Below are 16,972 nucleotides of genomic sequence, written 5' to 3' on the forward strand. Positions count from 1 at the left end.
GTGTATGCCATGAGTTCTTTAGGTCACAAAGGAAAAACACTAAAAATATTCTGAGATGGCACCAAGCTGGAATAAATGCTTCCCGAGGTGACGACTGTAAAGAGGACACTCATTTTGATGTTACTACTTCTGGTAAACTGGTTTCTAAAACACTCATTTCCATATAGTCATACTTCCTACACTGTGCCTTAATCTTGCTCAACATATGTGACAGATGTTGAAACAGAACTGATTTTGAGAAATGCTGGCTGTAGCAGACACTCGTCTTGGCAGGCCATCCTTTGGGTAAGAATGTCTCTGGTCTCCTTTGGGGATCTAGTCTCCTCTATTCCAGACCATCTATTTCCGGTGCAGCTGCAGAGAGTGGCAGTGGGGCTGCTGCCCAAGCCAGGCCAGTCAGTATATTCCACCCCCACCTACAGTGACTAGTTCCCGAGACACGCGACCCCAGGCTGACAGGGCGGCTAACACTGGTCCTTCTGTAGGCAGGAGACGCTGTCTTCCCTCTGGGAAGTCAGTGGAAGTCAGCCTGAAGATACTGGCAGCCATCTTGCATGAGACAGACAGACACAAAAGGAAGCAGAGCTGAGAGGTGAGGGGAGACAGTCCTGTCAACACCTTCAGAGGCTCTAAGTAAAGCCCTGACTCGTTCAAACACCCGCGTACTTTACTTCCACAAGCCAATTTAATTCCTTTTTTGCCTAAGCTAGTGTGAGGTGGATTTCTGTCATCCACAATGGAAACTGTCCTAATACACTGGGTTATTTAACTTTGATAAGTAATTAAATCATCAGTTGTGTTAAATCAACAAAATTAATATCTAAAAATATCAAGTGCAGGTTTACCTTCTGAAATTCAACTCCTGAGTTATGAAATATACAGGGAGTATTGTGCTCTATCAAACAAGAACATAGCAATGGCAGTGGGAAAATTATTATATTGCATCTTTCTAACCAGAGGTTTTAAGGTGGTTATGATTTCAAGTCCACTTCATAGGTGTCCCCATATTTGAAAACTGGGTTCTTAATTTAAAGTCAATGGACAGCTTTCCCTAATCCAGAATGACCTAAAATAACACCAACCGTTCATCCAAACTGCCAGAGTGTCTCAGGGCAGACAGACATGGTTTTGGTTTTACTGTCACAGGAATGCTACGCTTTGGTTCAAATAGCCAAATTTCCTCCCAAATACATCCTCTGGGCCTCTGGGCTACCAAGGGAAAGAACTTTTCTCTTTTCCTGGGTCTCACTGGATAGACTTCTACTAAAAGTTAAGGGTTTGACAAGATATTGAGCACAATGATTTGTGTAGCCTCATACAGAAGCTGTGTACTTTCTTAATTAGAAGCATACAGCATGCAGAAAGAGAGCTCTTATCTGCCCAGTCGCATTTACAGATGCACAAATGCTTATATACATCAGCCTACGGGTTCCAGTTTGAAGGCCAGAAGACTTATCCAATCTGCTGATCAAAAACCCAGATCATAGATGGGAAAGGGGCGGCGGGGTGGGGAAGGCTTGTAAGCCATTTTACAAATAGATCCTGGCACAATTAATGGGACGTTTCAGTGCATAAACAGTTTGTTGCTGATGCTTCCAAAGCAGATACGGTCTAAAGTACTACACGTTAGTGTTACCAGAAGAAAGAAAAAATTCTGGAGAAGCTAAACTGTGGCTGAACACTGTTTTGCAATGGAAAGTTTCCAACTCACTCAGTACATCACCACGGCTTTTGGTTTCCGAAGCGACTCTGAACAGAGAACAGACCACACAAGCCCTGCCACCCTGAAACATGGCTCTCCAGTCACTTTCAAAATAACATAAGTTCAATTAAAATAGAGGGAAATTTCTATTTTAAAGAATAAGATCAGGGACTTCCCTGGTGGCCCGGTGGTTAAGAATCTGCCTGCCAATGCAGGGGACACAGGTTCGAGCGCTGGTCTGGGAAGATCCCACATGCCGTGGAGCAACTAAGCCCGTGCGCCAGAACTACTGAGTCTGCGCTCTAGAGCCTGCGCGCCACAACTACTGAAGCCTGCGCACCTAGAGTCTGTGCTCCGCAGTAAGAGAAGCCATCGCAATGAGAAGCCTGCACACTGCAACGAAGAATAGCCCCCGCTCGCTGCAACTAGAGAAAGCGCGCGCACAGCACCGAAGGCCCAACGCAGCCAAAAAAAAAAGAATAGGATCAGCTGTTATTAGCTGAAATCTGAAAACAGATGTTTTCAACTTAGGACAATGGTCCTCTAACACATACTTCTGTGCTACAAAACGGTGTGGATTCTTTCACTGCGCTTGAAAATCCTGATAACATCTCCTTATGCTGCTTAAGTAGATACTGTGGGACAGGAGTAGAAAGAAAAATACTACTATGTACCCGCGAAGTTTACTGTTAGCTCAGCTTTTTCTAACATGATTGATATCAGATCAGATATACTAACAGACTTTCCAAGTGCTCCATAACCTGAAGGAAAGAGGATGTAAAAAAAAACAAAAAAAAACCCAACACAAATACCTTCTTTCTGAAAGAATCTTCCCTGAAATAAATAAAAGCCTGTGGATTTTCATTTCAGTCAGATTTGGGAAAAAGTCCTGGTGTTTACAATAAACTTTAGATTACAAGTAAGATTTTACAGCTTTGTCAAAATAAACGCACAAATTTGGCATTAATGTATTTCATTTAGACACAGGTACTCTTGAGCATGCCTATCTATTCCATTCACAACTGGTCTGAAGGCATTACATTAAATATTTTAAAGTGCTGTAAAAGGTAGAGGAACTTTTTCTAAATACACCTGATTTCCCCATTTACAATTCTAGTTTCTGTTTTGATTTTCTGAGTTGCAACATATAGGATTATTAAGATGATGTTCACCTCTTTTTCCCCCTAGACTTCCTGTAATAGGGCTTTTTGAATTTAGAAGCAACTTCAAAAACAGTACTAATGACGGACTTCCCATACCGCTGTCTTCAAAAGCATATAGGTTTTCAAAACAGAAACACACACACAGAGGTCCCGAGAGCTCACAGGAACGGTTTATTCTGCCCCACCCCCACCCCCGGCGTCTCATCCTCCTGGAGGACAGGAGGCCCGCACTCACCACTTTCTCTTTGGACCGCAGGACGCCCAGCTTCCCGAAGCGCACGTGGAAGGGCGAGCACTGGTAGGAGCCGTCCTGCTGCCGCACCACCACGACATCGATGCAGCCGGACAGTGTGGCCTGGTTAATGCCCTTGTAGAGCTCCTTCACAGTGACAATCACCTGCCCGGCCAGCTGCCCCACGTAATTCATGGTTTGAGACTATAAAAGACAAGAAAAAAAGCGGATGAGATGTTAACGCTGAGTTTGTGGGTCTAATGACAGCGACAGAGAAAAGACCGCAGGGCCTAAAACTACATGGCTCGTCCGTACTCCAGACTGTGATTAGCCCTGCACACGCTGGGCCCCTGCGACTCAGGCTGATGCGGCCGCTCCACACTTCCACGTGTCGGCAGCCCCACACCGTCCGTCCATCCGCCTTGCTGCTGACAGGCAGCCCAGCCGGGCATGCAGAAGTCCCCTTTCCCTTTCCAGCATCGCAGATCGGGCCTGCTGCCACTAGGCGTTCCCCCCAAAGTTCAGAACCCACAGAGACCCCCAAAGAGCCCCGACTGCCACACGGCCCTCCTGCCCAAGACAACTGGGGACCTGGGGAAAGTGCATCCACTCCGACCAAGCAGCTAAGCAGAGAAGTGACTGAAGATCACCCCATCACCCCCAAGAGGAACCTGAAATCACGCAGCTCCTGTTGGAAGGTAAGTGAGAGATGGGTTTTCTACGGAATTAATCGACTATGGTTCAGAGACACGCTAGATTAAACAAACAAACTGGTGAGCTAGGCCGGGTCTGACCAATTTATAACAGTACTTTGAAGGAAAATCCCTTCAGTGCTTCAACACAACTCACTAGGACATATATTCACGTCCCACAAAGTTCAAAGCACAGAAAAGGGTTTAATCTTGGACCTTAACTGCAATGCACTATTCAAATCAGGATCACCAGACTGTAAAGGGTCCTCCAGAAAGGGTCAACAAGGCGGCAAGGGTACCCGACCGGGGCGCAGGGCCACCACACGCTTCATCTAGCCACAGGATGGGGGGCTGTGCCCCCAACTCTTCATCCGTTAGGAAAAAATAGCCACACTTTAGTCCTAGGGCTGTCAAATTTTATTCCCAGTTATCCATACGACCACAGTTCTCTCATTAGACACTGGCTCTCCTGGCAGAGTGTTAAAGCACAACTGAGCACAACTCATTCTCCTGAGGACAGGAGGGATGCAGATGGAACCAGAGACCCCCCACAGCTCTGCTCATCCGGAAGCCAACTTCCACCCAACCAGAGACCCGACAGCCTATTCTGCAGGGTATTCACCATAAGCACGGCTGTCTTTCTAAACCCAGATCAAAAGCCTTTGAGCTACCTGGAGTTCAAAGTTACATGCTCAGAAAAGTCCCCAGAGAGCACATTCTACGCTGTCAGTTAAGTCCAAAGCTGAACTAGAAGAATGCCATCCACGGGACAACCCAGGGACCTGCCAGCACCCCTGCTGCAGAAAAACCCACCGCTCTTCACAGGAGAGCCAGCACCCACGGGCAGTGCCCGGATTTCCTGCTCTTGTACCCAGTAATCAAGGCCCATCAGTTTAATGCCATGGAGCAGAGCCACAATAACTTTACCCTGGAAAACGTTTTGAATATTTTAAAGCTAATGCTACCAAGGCTCCAAAACGCACTTACAGAAGGAGCTGGCTTTGAGGATGTAAGCCAGCTGCAAAACGTACCAATAAACAGCAGGATACAGCGGCAGGCGTCCTTTATGAGGCAAATTCTAAAACAGCTACAAGCTGGTATGATTTCAGGTCTACAATAATTGATCTGAACTCTATAGTAAGGCCAAATTAAGCACGTATCAAGTGCTCAATAATGATTTCTTAAATATTCATGGGATGAATGGTCAAATGAACCATCAACAAAAGAGAATAAAAAAGAAACGTGCAGGAGTGTTTTATCAGAATATTCGTATTACATCTCATATTCTAAAAATTAACCTTGTATTGTGATAATTGTGGATTCACATACATGTAGTTGTAACTAATAATACAAAGAGATCCCATGTATACTTTACCCAGTTTCCCCCAACGGTAACATCTGGCAAAATTCTAGTGCAGTAGCTCAATTGGGTATCAACCCTGATTCAGTTAAGATTCAGAACATTTCCATCGTCACAAAGACCTGTCCTATTGGCCTTTTATAGTCACACACACACCTACTTGCCTTCTGTCTGCCCTCCCCCCTTAATCCCCGGCAACCACTAATCTGTTCTTCATTTCTGAGATTTTTGCCATTTTTAAGGAAGTTATACAGATGGAATCACACAGTATCTAGCCTTTTGGGACTGCCTTTTCCCACTGATATTTCTATGGAGATTCATCCAGGTTGGTGCATGTATCAACAGTTTGTTCCCCTTTATTGATGCCTAGTAGTTCATGGTGTGGATATACCATAGTTTAACCATTCACTTGTGAGGAACAGTTGAGCTATTTCAGATTTTTTGGCTATCACAAAGAAAACTGCTATAAGCATTCATGTACAGGTTTTTGTGTGAAAATAAGTTTTCAGTTGACTAGGGTAAAATGCCCAGGAATGTGACTGCTGGGTTGAATGGGAATCGCATGCTTAGTTTTTAAAGACACTGCCACCAGAGTTGCTGTACCATTCTCCACTCCGGCCAGCAATGTCTGAGAGATACAGTGTCTCTGCATCCCTGGCCAGCACTTGGCATTGTCACTATTTTTTATTATAGCCGTGATGACAGGTATGCAGTGATACTGGTTTTAATTTGCATTTACCTAATGGCTAATGATGCGGAAAATTAAATTTTGTTTTATAAAAGAGCACTACAACTAACTTAGAGGAAAAGGGAATAAACATCTTTTTGTTCCTTATTTTTGGGGTCACGGTGTACAATTTTTATATGTTAAGAATGTCTCCAAAAACAGAAGTGAAATGAAATTTAGTCCTAAGTAGTTCATCTTTTCACTCTTTTAGTATTTTTCAGCAACCTAGAACAGTCCATCAGAATTTTTATATTCTGTAAGTAACATGTGTTCACAACACCCTTTTTGCCTGTCATAGCAAACAGCACCCACGTAATCAATCTTTGTATTATGCTTGACTGATGATGGCAGCAATTTTAAAATGAGTTTTGTTACAAATCTAAAAAAAAAATTCCTAACAAATTATATAGGGCTTTTCTTAAAAGAAACTGAAAAATGATAACTTAAGCATCTACATTCAGCCATAAACAACAGTCTTATAAACTAAATGTGTCATAAGCTTACATCAATTAGAGGACAGAATCCATAATTAAGTGTAACTACATCTATTCGAGATGATTTTAATTACCATGGTCAAAGGATATGCCGCTATACAAGAAAGTCTATTGTGTAGATGCCAGTTGCTAAATGTAGAAAAACACAGGCTGTCACATCACTGGTTTTCTCTCAGCAGATATAAAACAACCCTGTTCATATCATGAAGGCTGGGAAAACAAAGTAAAGGGAGGCCTGGTGCCTCCACAGCGGGGACGAGGGGCACCCCATCCAGGCTGGGGAAAGAGCTGGGTAAACAGCTTCCTCTTTAAGCCAAATCTTGCACCTAACTCTTTACTTCTACACGCCCAGCCCAGCAGGAGCCACGACAGAGCCCAGTGAGAAAAGAGTCAGGCCCCTGACACCAGTCTGTCCCCAACAACACCTAGGGAAGCGGGACTCTGAACAGGGGCAGAAAAGACAGAGGATGAAGTAACCCACTCACATGTGGGGGACACCCCCACTGAAGACACTGGCTTTTGAAATAAAGATTTAAAAATACAGCAAAATTATATACATCGTAAACTATTCGTCACGTTTTATGATGAGTGAATGATGAGGAAAACAAGAGGGGGAAATGAATTCAAGAACAGAGTGACAGAAGACACATGAAAATTCAGAAACAAGACAAAGACAGCAACTAATGTAAAGATGCACACACAGAAGGAGCAACGTGTGCCTGAAGGATGCCCACAGAGCCGCATCCCTGTCCCCAGGCTCAAAGGCACAAAGGAAAATATTAAAATGCACTTACTAATTCTCCGAACTGGAAAAAGTTATCCAGTCCTGTCTTTCAACAAATAACAAAAACACTTTTATCACATCTCTGAAATACGGTAATGTTAACAATCATCACAATTTTTTGAGACCTCACTATGTACCAAATTCTCAAGCTTATACATGCATTATCATCTCAGGACCACTTTATAGGTGGTCACAGGTATATGTTTAAGATAATGAAACTGAGGCTTGGAAAGGTGAAGTATTGTTATGGACTGAGTGTGCACCCCCCCCCCCCAAATTCCTATGCTGAAGCCCTAACCCCTCGTGTGACAGTATTTGGAGATGGGATGTCTGGGAGGTAATTAGGCTTAGACAAGATCATGAGGGTGGGGCCGCATGAGGAGATCGATGCCCTTAATAAAGAGAGGGGGAGGGGCTTCCCTGGTGGCGCAGTGGTTGAGAGTCCGCCTGCCGATGTGGGGGACATGGGTTCGTGCCCCGGTCCGGGAAGATCCCACATGCCGCGGAGCGGCTGGGCCCGTGAGCCATGGCCGCTGAGCCTACGCATCCGGAGCCTGTGCTCCGCAACGGGAGAGGCCACAACAGTGAGAGGCCCGCGTACCGCAAAAAAAAAATAATAATAAAATAAAATAAAGAGATGAGGAGACAAGAGCATGGTCCTCACCATGTGGGGACACAGTGAGAAGGCGGCTGTCTGCAAGCCAGGGAGAGGGCCCTCACTGGGAACTGAATTGGCCAGTACCTTGATCTTGGTCTTCCCCACCTCCAAAACTGTGAGAAATAAATCCTTGTTGTTTAAACCACCCAGTCTGTGGTATTTTGTTATAGCAGCCTGAGCTGCTGAAGACAAGTATCTTCTTAAGCATCATATGCTACACTGTTTTTCAATTCTGGGATACTTCCAGTAGACAGAGACTCACCCCTTTCATGAGGAGGCTTATCCCAATACCAGACAGACAGCCCTGGTTACTAGGTCCACCAGAAATCCCACTGCATATGCACCACCCTCTTCTAAAGGACAGCACCACACACCAAAGAGTTTACTGTACAACCCAACTGGGTGTCATCTATTCTGAGATAAGCGTTCTTAGTCCTTAAAATAGCTGAAATGACTGGGTTTACTTTCACTTTTATGACAAACTAGAGAACTGACTTCCTTTAAATGGAAGATCCCAAACTAGACACTGTGGCACAGACAGGCCTGACCAATGCCCAATCCACTCAGTGCACAGTGTGTGTCTGGGGCCAGGCTTCCATGCTGAGAGCACAATGCACACAAGCCGGCTAACATGCTGGGAGCTCCCAAGACAGGGAGGCACTTACAGATCACTAGACTGACAACGGAAAGAATCAGTAGACAGTAACCGACTAAAATACTTAATAGAGGCCAAATGGCCCTTCACACACAAAAGCCAACAGACCAAACAGTCCTTCATGCATGAAATTCAGTGGTGCCCACGATCAGACTTTTCTTATCAAACATTTTAAAGTAAACATACACTAGTATCTGGAATAGATGGGCAGCTTTCAAGATTCAATTATTTACCAAAGGTTTAAAGGTTTGCTTAGCAGCTTTTCCTGAGCATCAGAGAAACTAAAGTCAATCATCGTGATATGCAGTAGAGATTTATAAATGGAATGCATCAGTAAGTGGGTTCAAATAAAACCCCCTCCGATAAAAACTGCCCCCAAACCATTTAAAGGTGACATGTTTAATCAAAAATCACTTTTATTAGGGAAGAGTAACCACAGAGACATAGGTAGCTATTAAAATATTATGATTTCTAAATTGTTATCAATACAAAAATGGATACATTGTTAACCACGCTTATATATAATCAAAGTCTGTTTCGTAAGCTTTAAGTTTACCTTCTTAATGCTGGGTACTACTAGTTAGCTGGTACTACTAGTTACTACCACTAACAAACACAGCTACAGCTGTTACACGTCCATCACATGTCAAGTGCTGTGTTAACCTGTACATTATCTCATATAATCTTCAGAACCACCCAGGACTTTGGTATCAATATTCCCATTTACAGGAGGGAAGGGAGGCTCAGAATTGTCCAAGGTCGCTGCACTTAGTGGTAAAGCCGATATTCAAACTCAAGTCTGATACTGGAGCCTATGTCCTTAACTGCATCTCTAAGTGACAGAAATGTTCTAAGCAATGATGATAAAAGCCTTGATATCCCCAGATATCTTGCTGCTTTCAGTAACAGGAGCATTATTTTCACATAATGCTACTTGGTTGGCCACACAAATGTGAAGTGATTACAGGGTCCAAAAAAGCCACACCCACCCTCCTGCCTCCCTGCAGGGTTGGCCACCACCCGCTGCTGGACCCCCACAAAGTGGATGTCCTGAGAGCTCACAAGGGACAGAGAAGAACAGCTTTTATCAAAGAACTTGCCCTCAACATTCCAACCGTCCGCTCACAGACAGAATGTGCTACGAGGGAACAGAACCTTCTAGAAACTTCAGGAAACAAACACTAGCATACCGTGACCTCCTACCATCTGGCTCCCACCTATGCTCCAGGCAACCAAGCTTACATTCTGCATTTGAGTAGCACTTATCTTTCAAGAACTTTCTCAAACATACCTCACTTGACCTTCAAAGGGAGTCTCGAAATTTCATATGCCTGCCTCCCCCCCCAACCCCCCCACGCCCACCCCCACCGCAAGACCTGCAGTCACTTCCCCGAAGGTGCAGCTTCTCCCGGCTGCACCCCGGGAGGGCAGGGGCCCAGGGGACTTGCCTGTCCCCCGGGGGCTTAACTCAGTCAAGACACGTCCCAGGGCCCAGGAGACGCCCTGGGGACAGGTTCCCGCAGAGACTCAAGGCAACACCTCTCCGTTCTGTTTTGTCTCTTTCACCATCAGAGCAGAATGCCAATGTGTTTAATTTTTCTTATTTTATAGTAGCTGCCTTTAATTCTTGCTTTATAAAATCAGAACAGGAAACAGCAGCACCAGGAATGGCCCTCGCCCTCAACGAGGGGAGGTCCTCAGGCTCAGGGCCCCACAAACAGACGGTCCGTGAGCCCCTCGGACCTTCTGGAGCCCCAGGTCCCTGAGAAACGCCGCTGGCCGTGCACCCACATGCACTGCCCCCAGTGTCCTGTCCAGAGCACGGGGTCAGGGCCCCGCAGGGCAGGGGGCTCCGCCATCCCCAGACCACGAGGCCCCGTGCGCGAGTCCACAGACCAACAGCCAGGGTCCCCCGGCAGTTCTCCACATGGCCTTCCTGTCGGGATGGAAAAGGAGGGCTGTGAAAGCCTTATCCAGGAAAGGCCCCTCAAAGGAATACCTCTGCTGACTGAAGTCAGAAACAATCACGCAGGACTGCGCGACTCCTGCAAGGAAAACACAACAGAGGATGTGTAATCCACCTATCAAAACAGCCATCATCCCAGGCTGTGTCTGGGACGATTTTCTTAAGAGTCAAGCAAAACTGAGTACCTGCTTCTTGCCAGGCACCACAGTAAGTCCCTACGATATAAAACTCTGCCCTCTTTCCCTCAGAAGTCCTGGGCCTAACAAGAGAAAGAGGCATAAATACTGTCTTAATTTACATAATACCTTGTGATCACGCTATTTTGGTGACTTAGGAAGCCTAGACAAAGGGAGAAGAAAACCTGCATGGGAGAGTCAAGAAAGGCTTCAGGAAGCAGAACATATTTGTATTTGTTCTAGGGGCGAAAATGGCAGGGTTTATCAGGCCAAACAAAGGAGGTTCCTGGAGGACAGGGACTGGGGAGGGTATGTGGAGCCTGAGGCAAAGGTGAGATGATGCAAGGCCTTGGACTCACCCTCAGGGCATCTGGGCAAGCAGCCAGGAGCAGGCAGGGGCAAGGGGGTGGGGAGGACGAACTGGGGAAGAGGAGGCTAGAGGCAGAGACCACCTCGGAAGCTCTTACAACCAATTCCAGCAAGAGACAGCACAGTTCCAAGAGCAGAAGAGGCAGAGAGGGGACTGAGGCAGCAGGGCTGTTCTGGGAGGGAAGGGAGAGGACAGTCAGGATCAAGCCACAAGTTCTAGGCAGAGCTAGAAACACATCTGGCACCTAGCTGGGATTCAGCAAATATTGTTCAAATGAGTGAAGAAATCAACTTAGGGAAGAAAAAAGGGCAGATTTGGTGGGGAACTTCCCAGTAAGGCTGAACTTCAAGAATTTTACTTACTATACTGGTTCAAAATTTTTCGTACATGAAAATCATCCTGAACAGTTTTTAAAAACGCAAATTTTCTTGAATTTTAAAAAAAGTTTAGGGCTTCCCGGTGGCGCAGTGGATGAGGGTCCGCCTGCCGATGCAGGGGACGCGGGTTCGTGCCCCGGTCCGGGAAGATCCCACATGCCGCGGAGCGGCTGGGCCCGTGAGCCATGGCCGCTGAGCCTGCGCGTCCGGAGCCTGTGCTCCGCAACGGGAGAGGCCACCACAGTGAGAGGCCCGCGGACCGCAAAAAAAGAAAAAAAAAAAAAGTTTAATAATTGATTATGAAGATAAGCCAGATTAGGGAAGCAGAGCTCCATGTAAAAGAGGCCCTGTGATAAAATTCCATAGCTATTCTTGCTGCTTCCAAAATCACTCTGGTAAAAAGGACTCTGCAAAGGCTTAAAGCCTTGGGTGCTGGGAAGACGGAGTTCTGGAACTCTTCCTGAGCTGGCATCTGGACTTCTGCTCAATGGGCTCACTTCTCTATGAGCTCACCACACTATCTACAAAGTAGATGAACAATTATCTCGGGCTGAGTAATGTTCAACACAGGGAAGACACTTTGCCACCACAGCAATATATGTTCTTTCCTGAGGTGAGGCCTAAGCTTTATCAACTATTTGCTCCAGGTTTTCAACAGATACAACTAAAGGAAGAGCGTAAGTGTCACCTATTTCATCTTCAAAAACCATCAATTCCCCGCCCTCCACCACAGTCCCTGGTCCAATAACTTTCAAGACAACCCTTCAAAATCCAACACCAGCTTTCTTCTCCATCCATCAACGACTTTGGCTGTCAATCTAATATTTTATTTGAGGAGCAAGGATGTTTCAGCCTTCTTGGATGAGAAGGAGATGGGAACAAATAAAGCCTGTCCACAACAGACTGTGAACACCCAGAGCACAATGGAAAAGAAGGTCAGAAAGAGACGGGCAAGGACGGTCAGGAAGAAAGCAGGAGGCGGCGCGGGGCTGGGTGGGCCCAGGGTGCCCGCCCTCCCCACACAGCATGGCCCACGTGGTCACTGTCCATCCCACCTCCAGACCCTCGGTTCTGACCAAGGAAGGAGAAGTGTCGCCGCTTCACCATCGCCCCAGAGCCTGGCACGGTGCCTTGCAGGAGAAAGTCCTTAAGGAACATTTCTGGATCAAGGAATGGATGGAGCAATGAACGCAAGGTCTGGTGAACAGAACAGCAAGGAGGAGGAGCACACACTATGTGCTGCACTGTAACCTAATGAGAGAAGTCAGAGGCAGATGAAGAGACTGTGTATGTATTTTTAAATGTATATGTATGTAACGTACGTATATATTTTTAAAAAATGCCAACAGTGGAGGCCAACCCGACGTTCCGATATCAATGCTCAGATATTCAGAACTTAATGCTTTTCTCCAGATGCTCCTGAAGATCTCACAAAAAAAACCTGGATAAATCTAGTCTACGTGGGTGACAGTTAAGAATGACACCCGCCTCCGGTGGGTAAATCTAAAAATATCCCCGTGAGAACAAAGGACATCCGTGCAGGTTGCTGTGCAGAGCACTGAGCAGCCCGCAGCCGCTGTGGCGGATGAGCCCGGGCCTGGGGGGAAGTCAGGGGCCGGGGCAAGACGGTCACGAAAAACAGATGACACAGGACACACTTAGGTCATCGTTTTCTACCAGCCAGTCTACTCACAGGCAAACGCCCAACACCACAAGGCACAGCCTTCACAGTAAAAGGCTGGTCGCAATTGTTTCATTTTCCTAAAGCTCAGCAGTGTACCTGGACGTTCATTTTCTTCAACAGAACTGTAACAGAGCAAGGGGAGCTAAATGCTCAATCTGACGCCTACCTTCAGATGTCACTACGCAGAATAAAATGTGTGGCAAGCAGCACACGAGGAGGAGGCCCCAAGGACTTTCCTCAGCCCTCACATCACTCCCATGACCAAATCTGCTCCAAGCCCGGAGTCAGCTCTATGAAACTCAGTGGTTCTCATCCCTGCATTGCTCTTCACCGCTTTTCCCTTCAGCTCCCAAACGGCAGAGTAACGAAGCTTCTGGCAATTTAGTTCTTAGCTCTTCTGGTCATGGTGTAGAATATGCCCAGTTCCAATCTACCTGTACCTGAGGTGACAGATCAGAATGTTACAGGGAACGTTTAACCTCACCAGAGACGAGAGAGAAACGTGGAAGGAAAATCATTAAGAAATTGTACTGAGTTTAAGACTTTATAATTAATCATGAAAGACATTAGTCAACCTTTGTGTAATGGTTATACCTATCAGCACATAAAAACTAGCTAAATGTTCAAGCCAACTCTGCTACGAAATGCAATTTTAAGATTTCAAATAGCGGTACCTTGAACTCATCAAGACAGATTTTTAAAAATGAGGTGTACTTTACATGGAGTAAAAGTAACCCTTTCATAGTTTTAACAATGCAACCACGTAACAATCACCAAAATCAAGATAATCAAGACACAGAACTAGACTGCCGCCCCAAATGCCCCTATGCCCTTTTGTAGTCTATCCTTTTTCCTCATCCCAAGCCAACCACTGACCTGTTCTCTGTCCCGATAGTCTTGCCTTTTCCAGAATGCCTTATCAATGGAGCCAGAGTACGTACCCTTTGGAATATGGCTTCTTTCACTTAGCATCACGCATTTGAGATTAACCAATATTCCTGCAGGTATCAGCAATTTGTTCCTTGGTGTTGTTAAGTAGTATCCCACTGTATGGATGTCCCAAAGTTTGTTTATCCATCCACCAGTTGATAGACACCTGGGTTGTTTCCAGTTTGGGGAGACTACAAATGAAGCTACTAAAAATACCTGTGTACAGGCTTTGGTGTGAACATAGCTTCACTTCATTTGGGTAAATACTTAGGAAGTAGTATTGTTTTACAGATGTCTTCAGTGCACTCAGAGGAGTTTATTAAGATAAATCCCTCCTTAAATCATTGTACAAAACGGTAATAATTTAACTGTTTTACGAGCTTGGATTTTCATATATGCGAGTTTCTTAAAATAGGTCCACTTATACTGGTGACAATTCAAACTCTTCATTTACTCACGTCCTAACATTTGAAACTACGTGCAGCCTTGAGAAACCACATGTAACCTAAGCTACAACTCAGTACTCTTCCGTGGGGCAGTGATGGGGTAAACGCCATTGCACACACCTCATCTCACTGAATCCTCCCGGTTAGGTGAGGTAATGTTAGCTTAGATGCACTGAACAAGCAAGAAAACTGGGGCTCAGAGAAAACAGGCAACATACCAGGAGTCAGGCGGTTACACAGTGACAAGCACAAACAAAAGCTCAGATATGTCTGCCTCAAACGCCCGGGCTCTTTCTGTATCCTGGGGCCACAAGCTCCTAAACACACCAATGCCAAGTTTTTGTAATTTTCAGGGCTACGAATGAGGAGGAATTTCATAAGTGCTTTTAGAAGGCCACGATTCTGCCGCATGCTACCACACACGAAAAATGTTAACGCTTTTCATTAGGAGTAGCCTTCAAGATGTGATTACATTATGATCATAAATGTATGTTTTAAGGAACATGTTCTCATCCTAAACTTTCTTGGATAAGAACTTGTGGCTAACCTATTTTGGTGGTGATCACTGATAACTAATAAGCAACTGAAAATAAAACAGGAAATCTGATTGGCTCACTTTCACACATGAAAGGCACACAATCTTAGCAAGTTTCTATATAAACCATACATATGTAGTATTTTCAGTGATAACTATCACTTTAGTCCAGACATTGGTAGGATAAAATTTCCTTTGAAAATACGACTTTATTTGAAGTTCTTTCCATTTACTCACTGACCTAGAAGTCAGGAATTGACATCAGGACTCTTTTGCAATTGAAATTACAGCTCTGAGATGGCAACAAATGGACATATTCTTGGAGTTTGCAGGTCTACAGAAAGACATGTTAAACTTAATCCATCTCCCTCTCATGCCCTCAAAGAACCTTGGTTAATATCACAGATAAATTAAGTTCAAATTTTCAACTTGTCCCAATGTGTTAATTCCCTGGGTTGAAAGGCTCTCCACTTGCATCACATGGTACCTGGTTAAGCTCAGGTAGAAACAAGCCAGATGAACGATCCAGAAGGATTTGAAGGCCACTCGCTGAAACTACTTTAACTAACTTCACAGCTGCTAACCTGACAAGCACATGGAGGTCTAAAGTTCACAAACCAAACATCCTCAACAGCCCAGGCTGAAGGGCTTATCCTCTTGATGTCTGATAAGAGAAAATACCTGCTTTCGAAAGCAGGCTACACTTCAGAAAAAAAAAAAAAATGCATACTGCCTTATCAAAAAGAAAAGCAAGGATTAAGATAAATTTGGTTTTAGTGAAATTTAGGGCAACTGGTGTGTCACTTGTTTGCATGGACTGTGTGTTTATTAATATACACACGGCCTTCCTCTGCATTCAAACCACTAAACATTCCCCCTCAGGTGTGCTCAGTTTCTCTGAAAAAGTTTTGTAAGAATGCTAGCCATGAAGATGGATGGGTTTCTACTCCACTACAAAGACCTGGGGACTTTTACTCCTAGGAGGCTGAGATCCCTTAGTTACAAGGGCTAAGAGGGACATAAAAATTCTTTTCAAGACTTCCCTGGTGGCACAGTGGTCAAGAATCTGCCTGCCAATGCAGGGGACACGGGTTCGAGCCCTGGTCCAGGAGGATTCCACATGCCGCAGAGCAACTAAGCCTGTGTGCCACAACTACTGAGCCTGCACTCTAGAGCCCACGAGCCACAGCTACTGAGCCCGCGTGCTTCAACTACTGAAGCCGCGCGCCTACAGCCCGGGCTCCACAACAAGAGAAGCCACCGCAACGAGCAGCTTGCGCACCGCCAACAAAGAGTAGCCCCCGCTGGATGCAACCAGAGAAAACCTGCACGCAGCAATGAAGACCCAAAACAGCCAAATATAAAAATAAATAAAATTTTAAAAATAAATAAGTAATTCTTTTCAGTGTCAGAAGAAGTGACGACTAAGCCAGAACGGACAATGATGATTCACCGAGTTGGAAACTGTCCATCAGTAGTGAGTACTCAAAGCCACAAGAGCCTTTGGGTCCAGATTCGTATCCCCAAGTCTGAGTAATCCCAACACCTGGGAAGCTTCTAAAAATACAATTTCCTAGAAGGAAGGCTAACATGAACCCTGTGGTGTTGGACAGGCATCGGAAGTCTCCATGGACGGATGGACAAGTACAGACGTGCTTACACCTGGGCTAGAACACGTGTTTAATATCCCTACTCCCTCTGCCACGATCGAGAATCAAGGACACTAGAAGCAGCACGCACACCTAGAGCCCAGATCCTAGTTTCTAAATACCATCCTCCAGGGACTTCCCTGGCGGTCCAGTGGTTAAGGCTCCGTGCTTCCACTCACTGTAGGGGGCCTGGGTTCGGTCCCTGGTCGGGGAACTAAGATCCCACATGCCACATGGCATGGCCCAAAAAAATTTTTAAATAAATAAATAAATACCATCCTCCAGTAAAAGGTCCCAGGGCTGGGAAAGTAGGAATCCGGTGCTCAAAATCAAAGGATTAGGGGCATTTTAAAGGAACACAGAAGCCAATGT

The 16,972-nt window shown here is 45.4% G+C and overlaps 1 protein-coding gene across 5 annotated transcripts in view; it reads right to left on the reverse strand.

Moving 5' to 3' along the window:
• LPIN2 (lipin 2) overlaps nt 1-16,972 on the reverse strand; it is a 105,344-nt gene that overhangs the window by 36,372 nt on the left and 52,000 nt on the right. For all 5 annotated transcript variants that reach the window (XR_004486569.2, XM_049698306.1, XM_033439346.2 and 2 more), the window contains exon 2: nt 3,101-3,301. Coding sequence is in view for 4 of the 5 variants with exons in the window: in XM_033439349.2 (XP_033295240.1) it covers nt 3,101-3,301 (201 nt within the window). In the remaining variant the exon portion in view is untranslated. The remainder of the gene's footprint in view (nt 1-3,100; nt 3,302-16,972) is intronic.

Source organism: Orcinus orca, chromosome 15, assembly GCF_937001465.1.
Source record: "Orcinus orca chromosome 15, mOrcOrc1.1, whole genome shotgun sequence".
Taxonomy (NCBI): Eukaryota; Metazoa; Chordata; class Mammalia; order Artiodactyla; family Delphinidae; genus Orcinus; species Orcinus orca.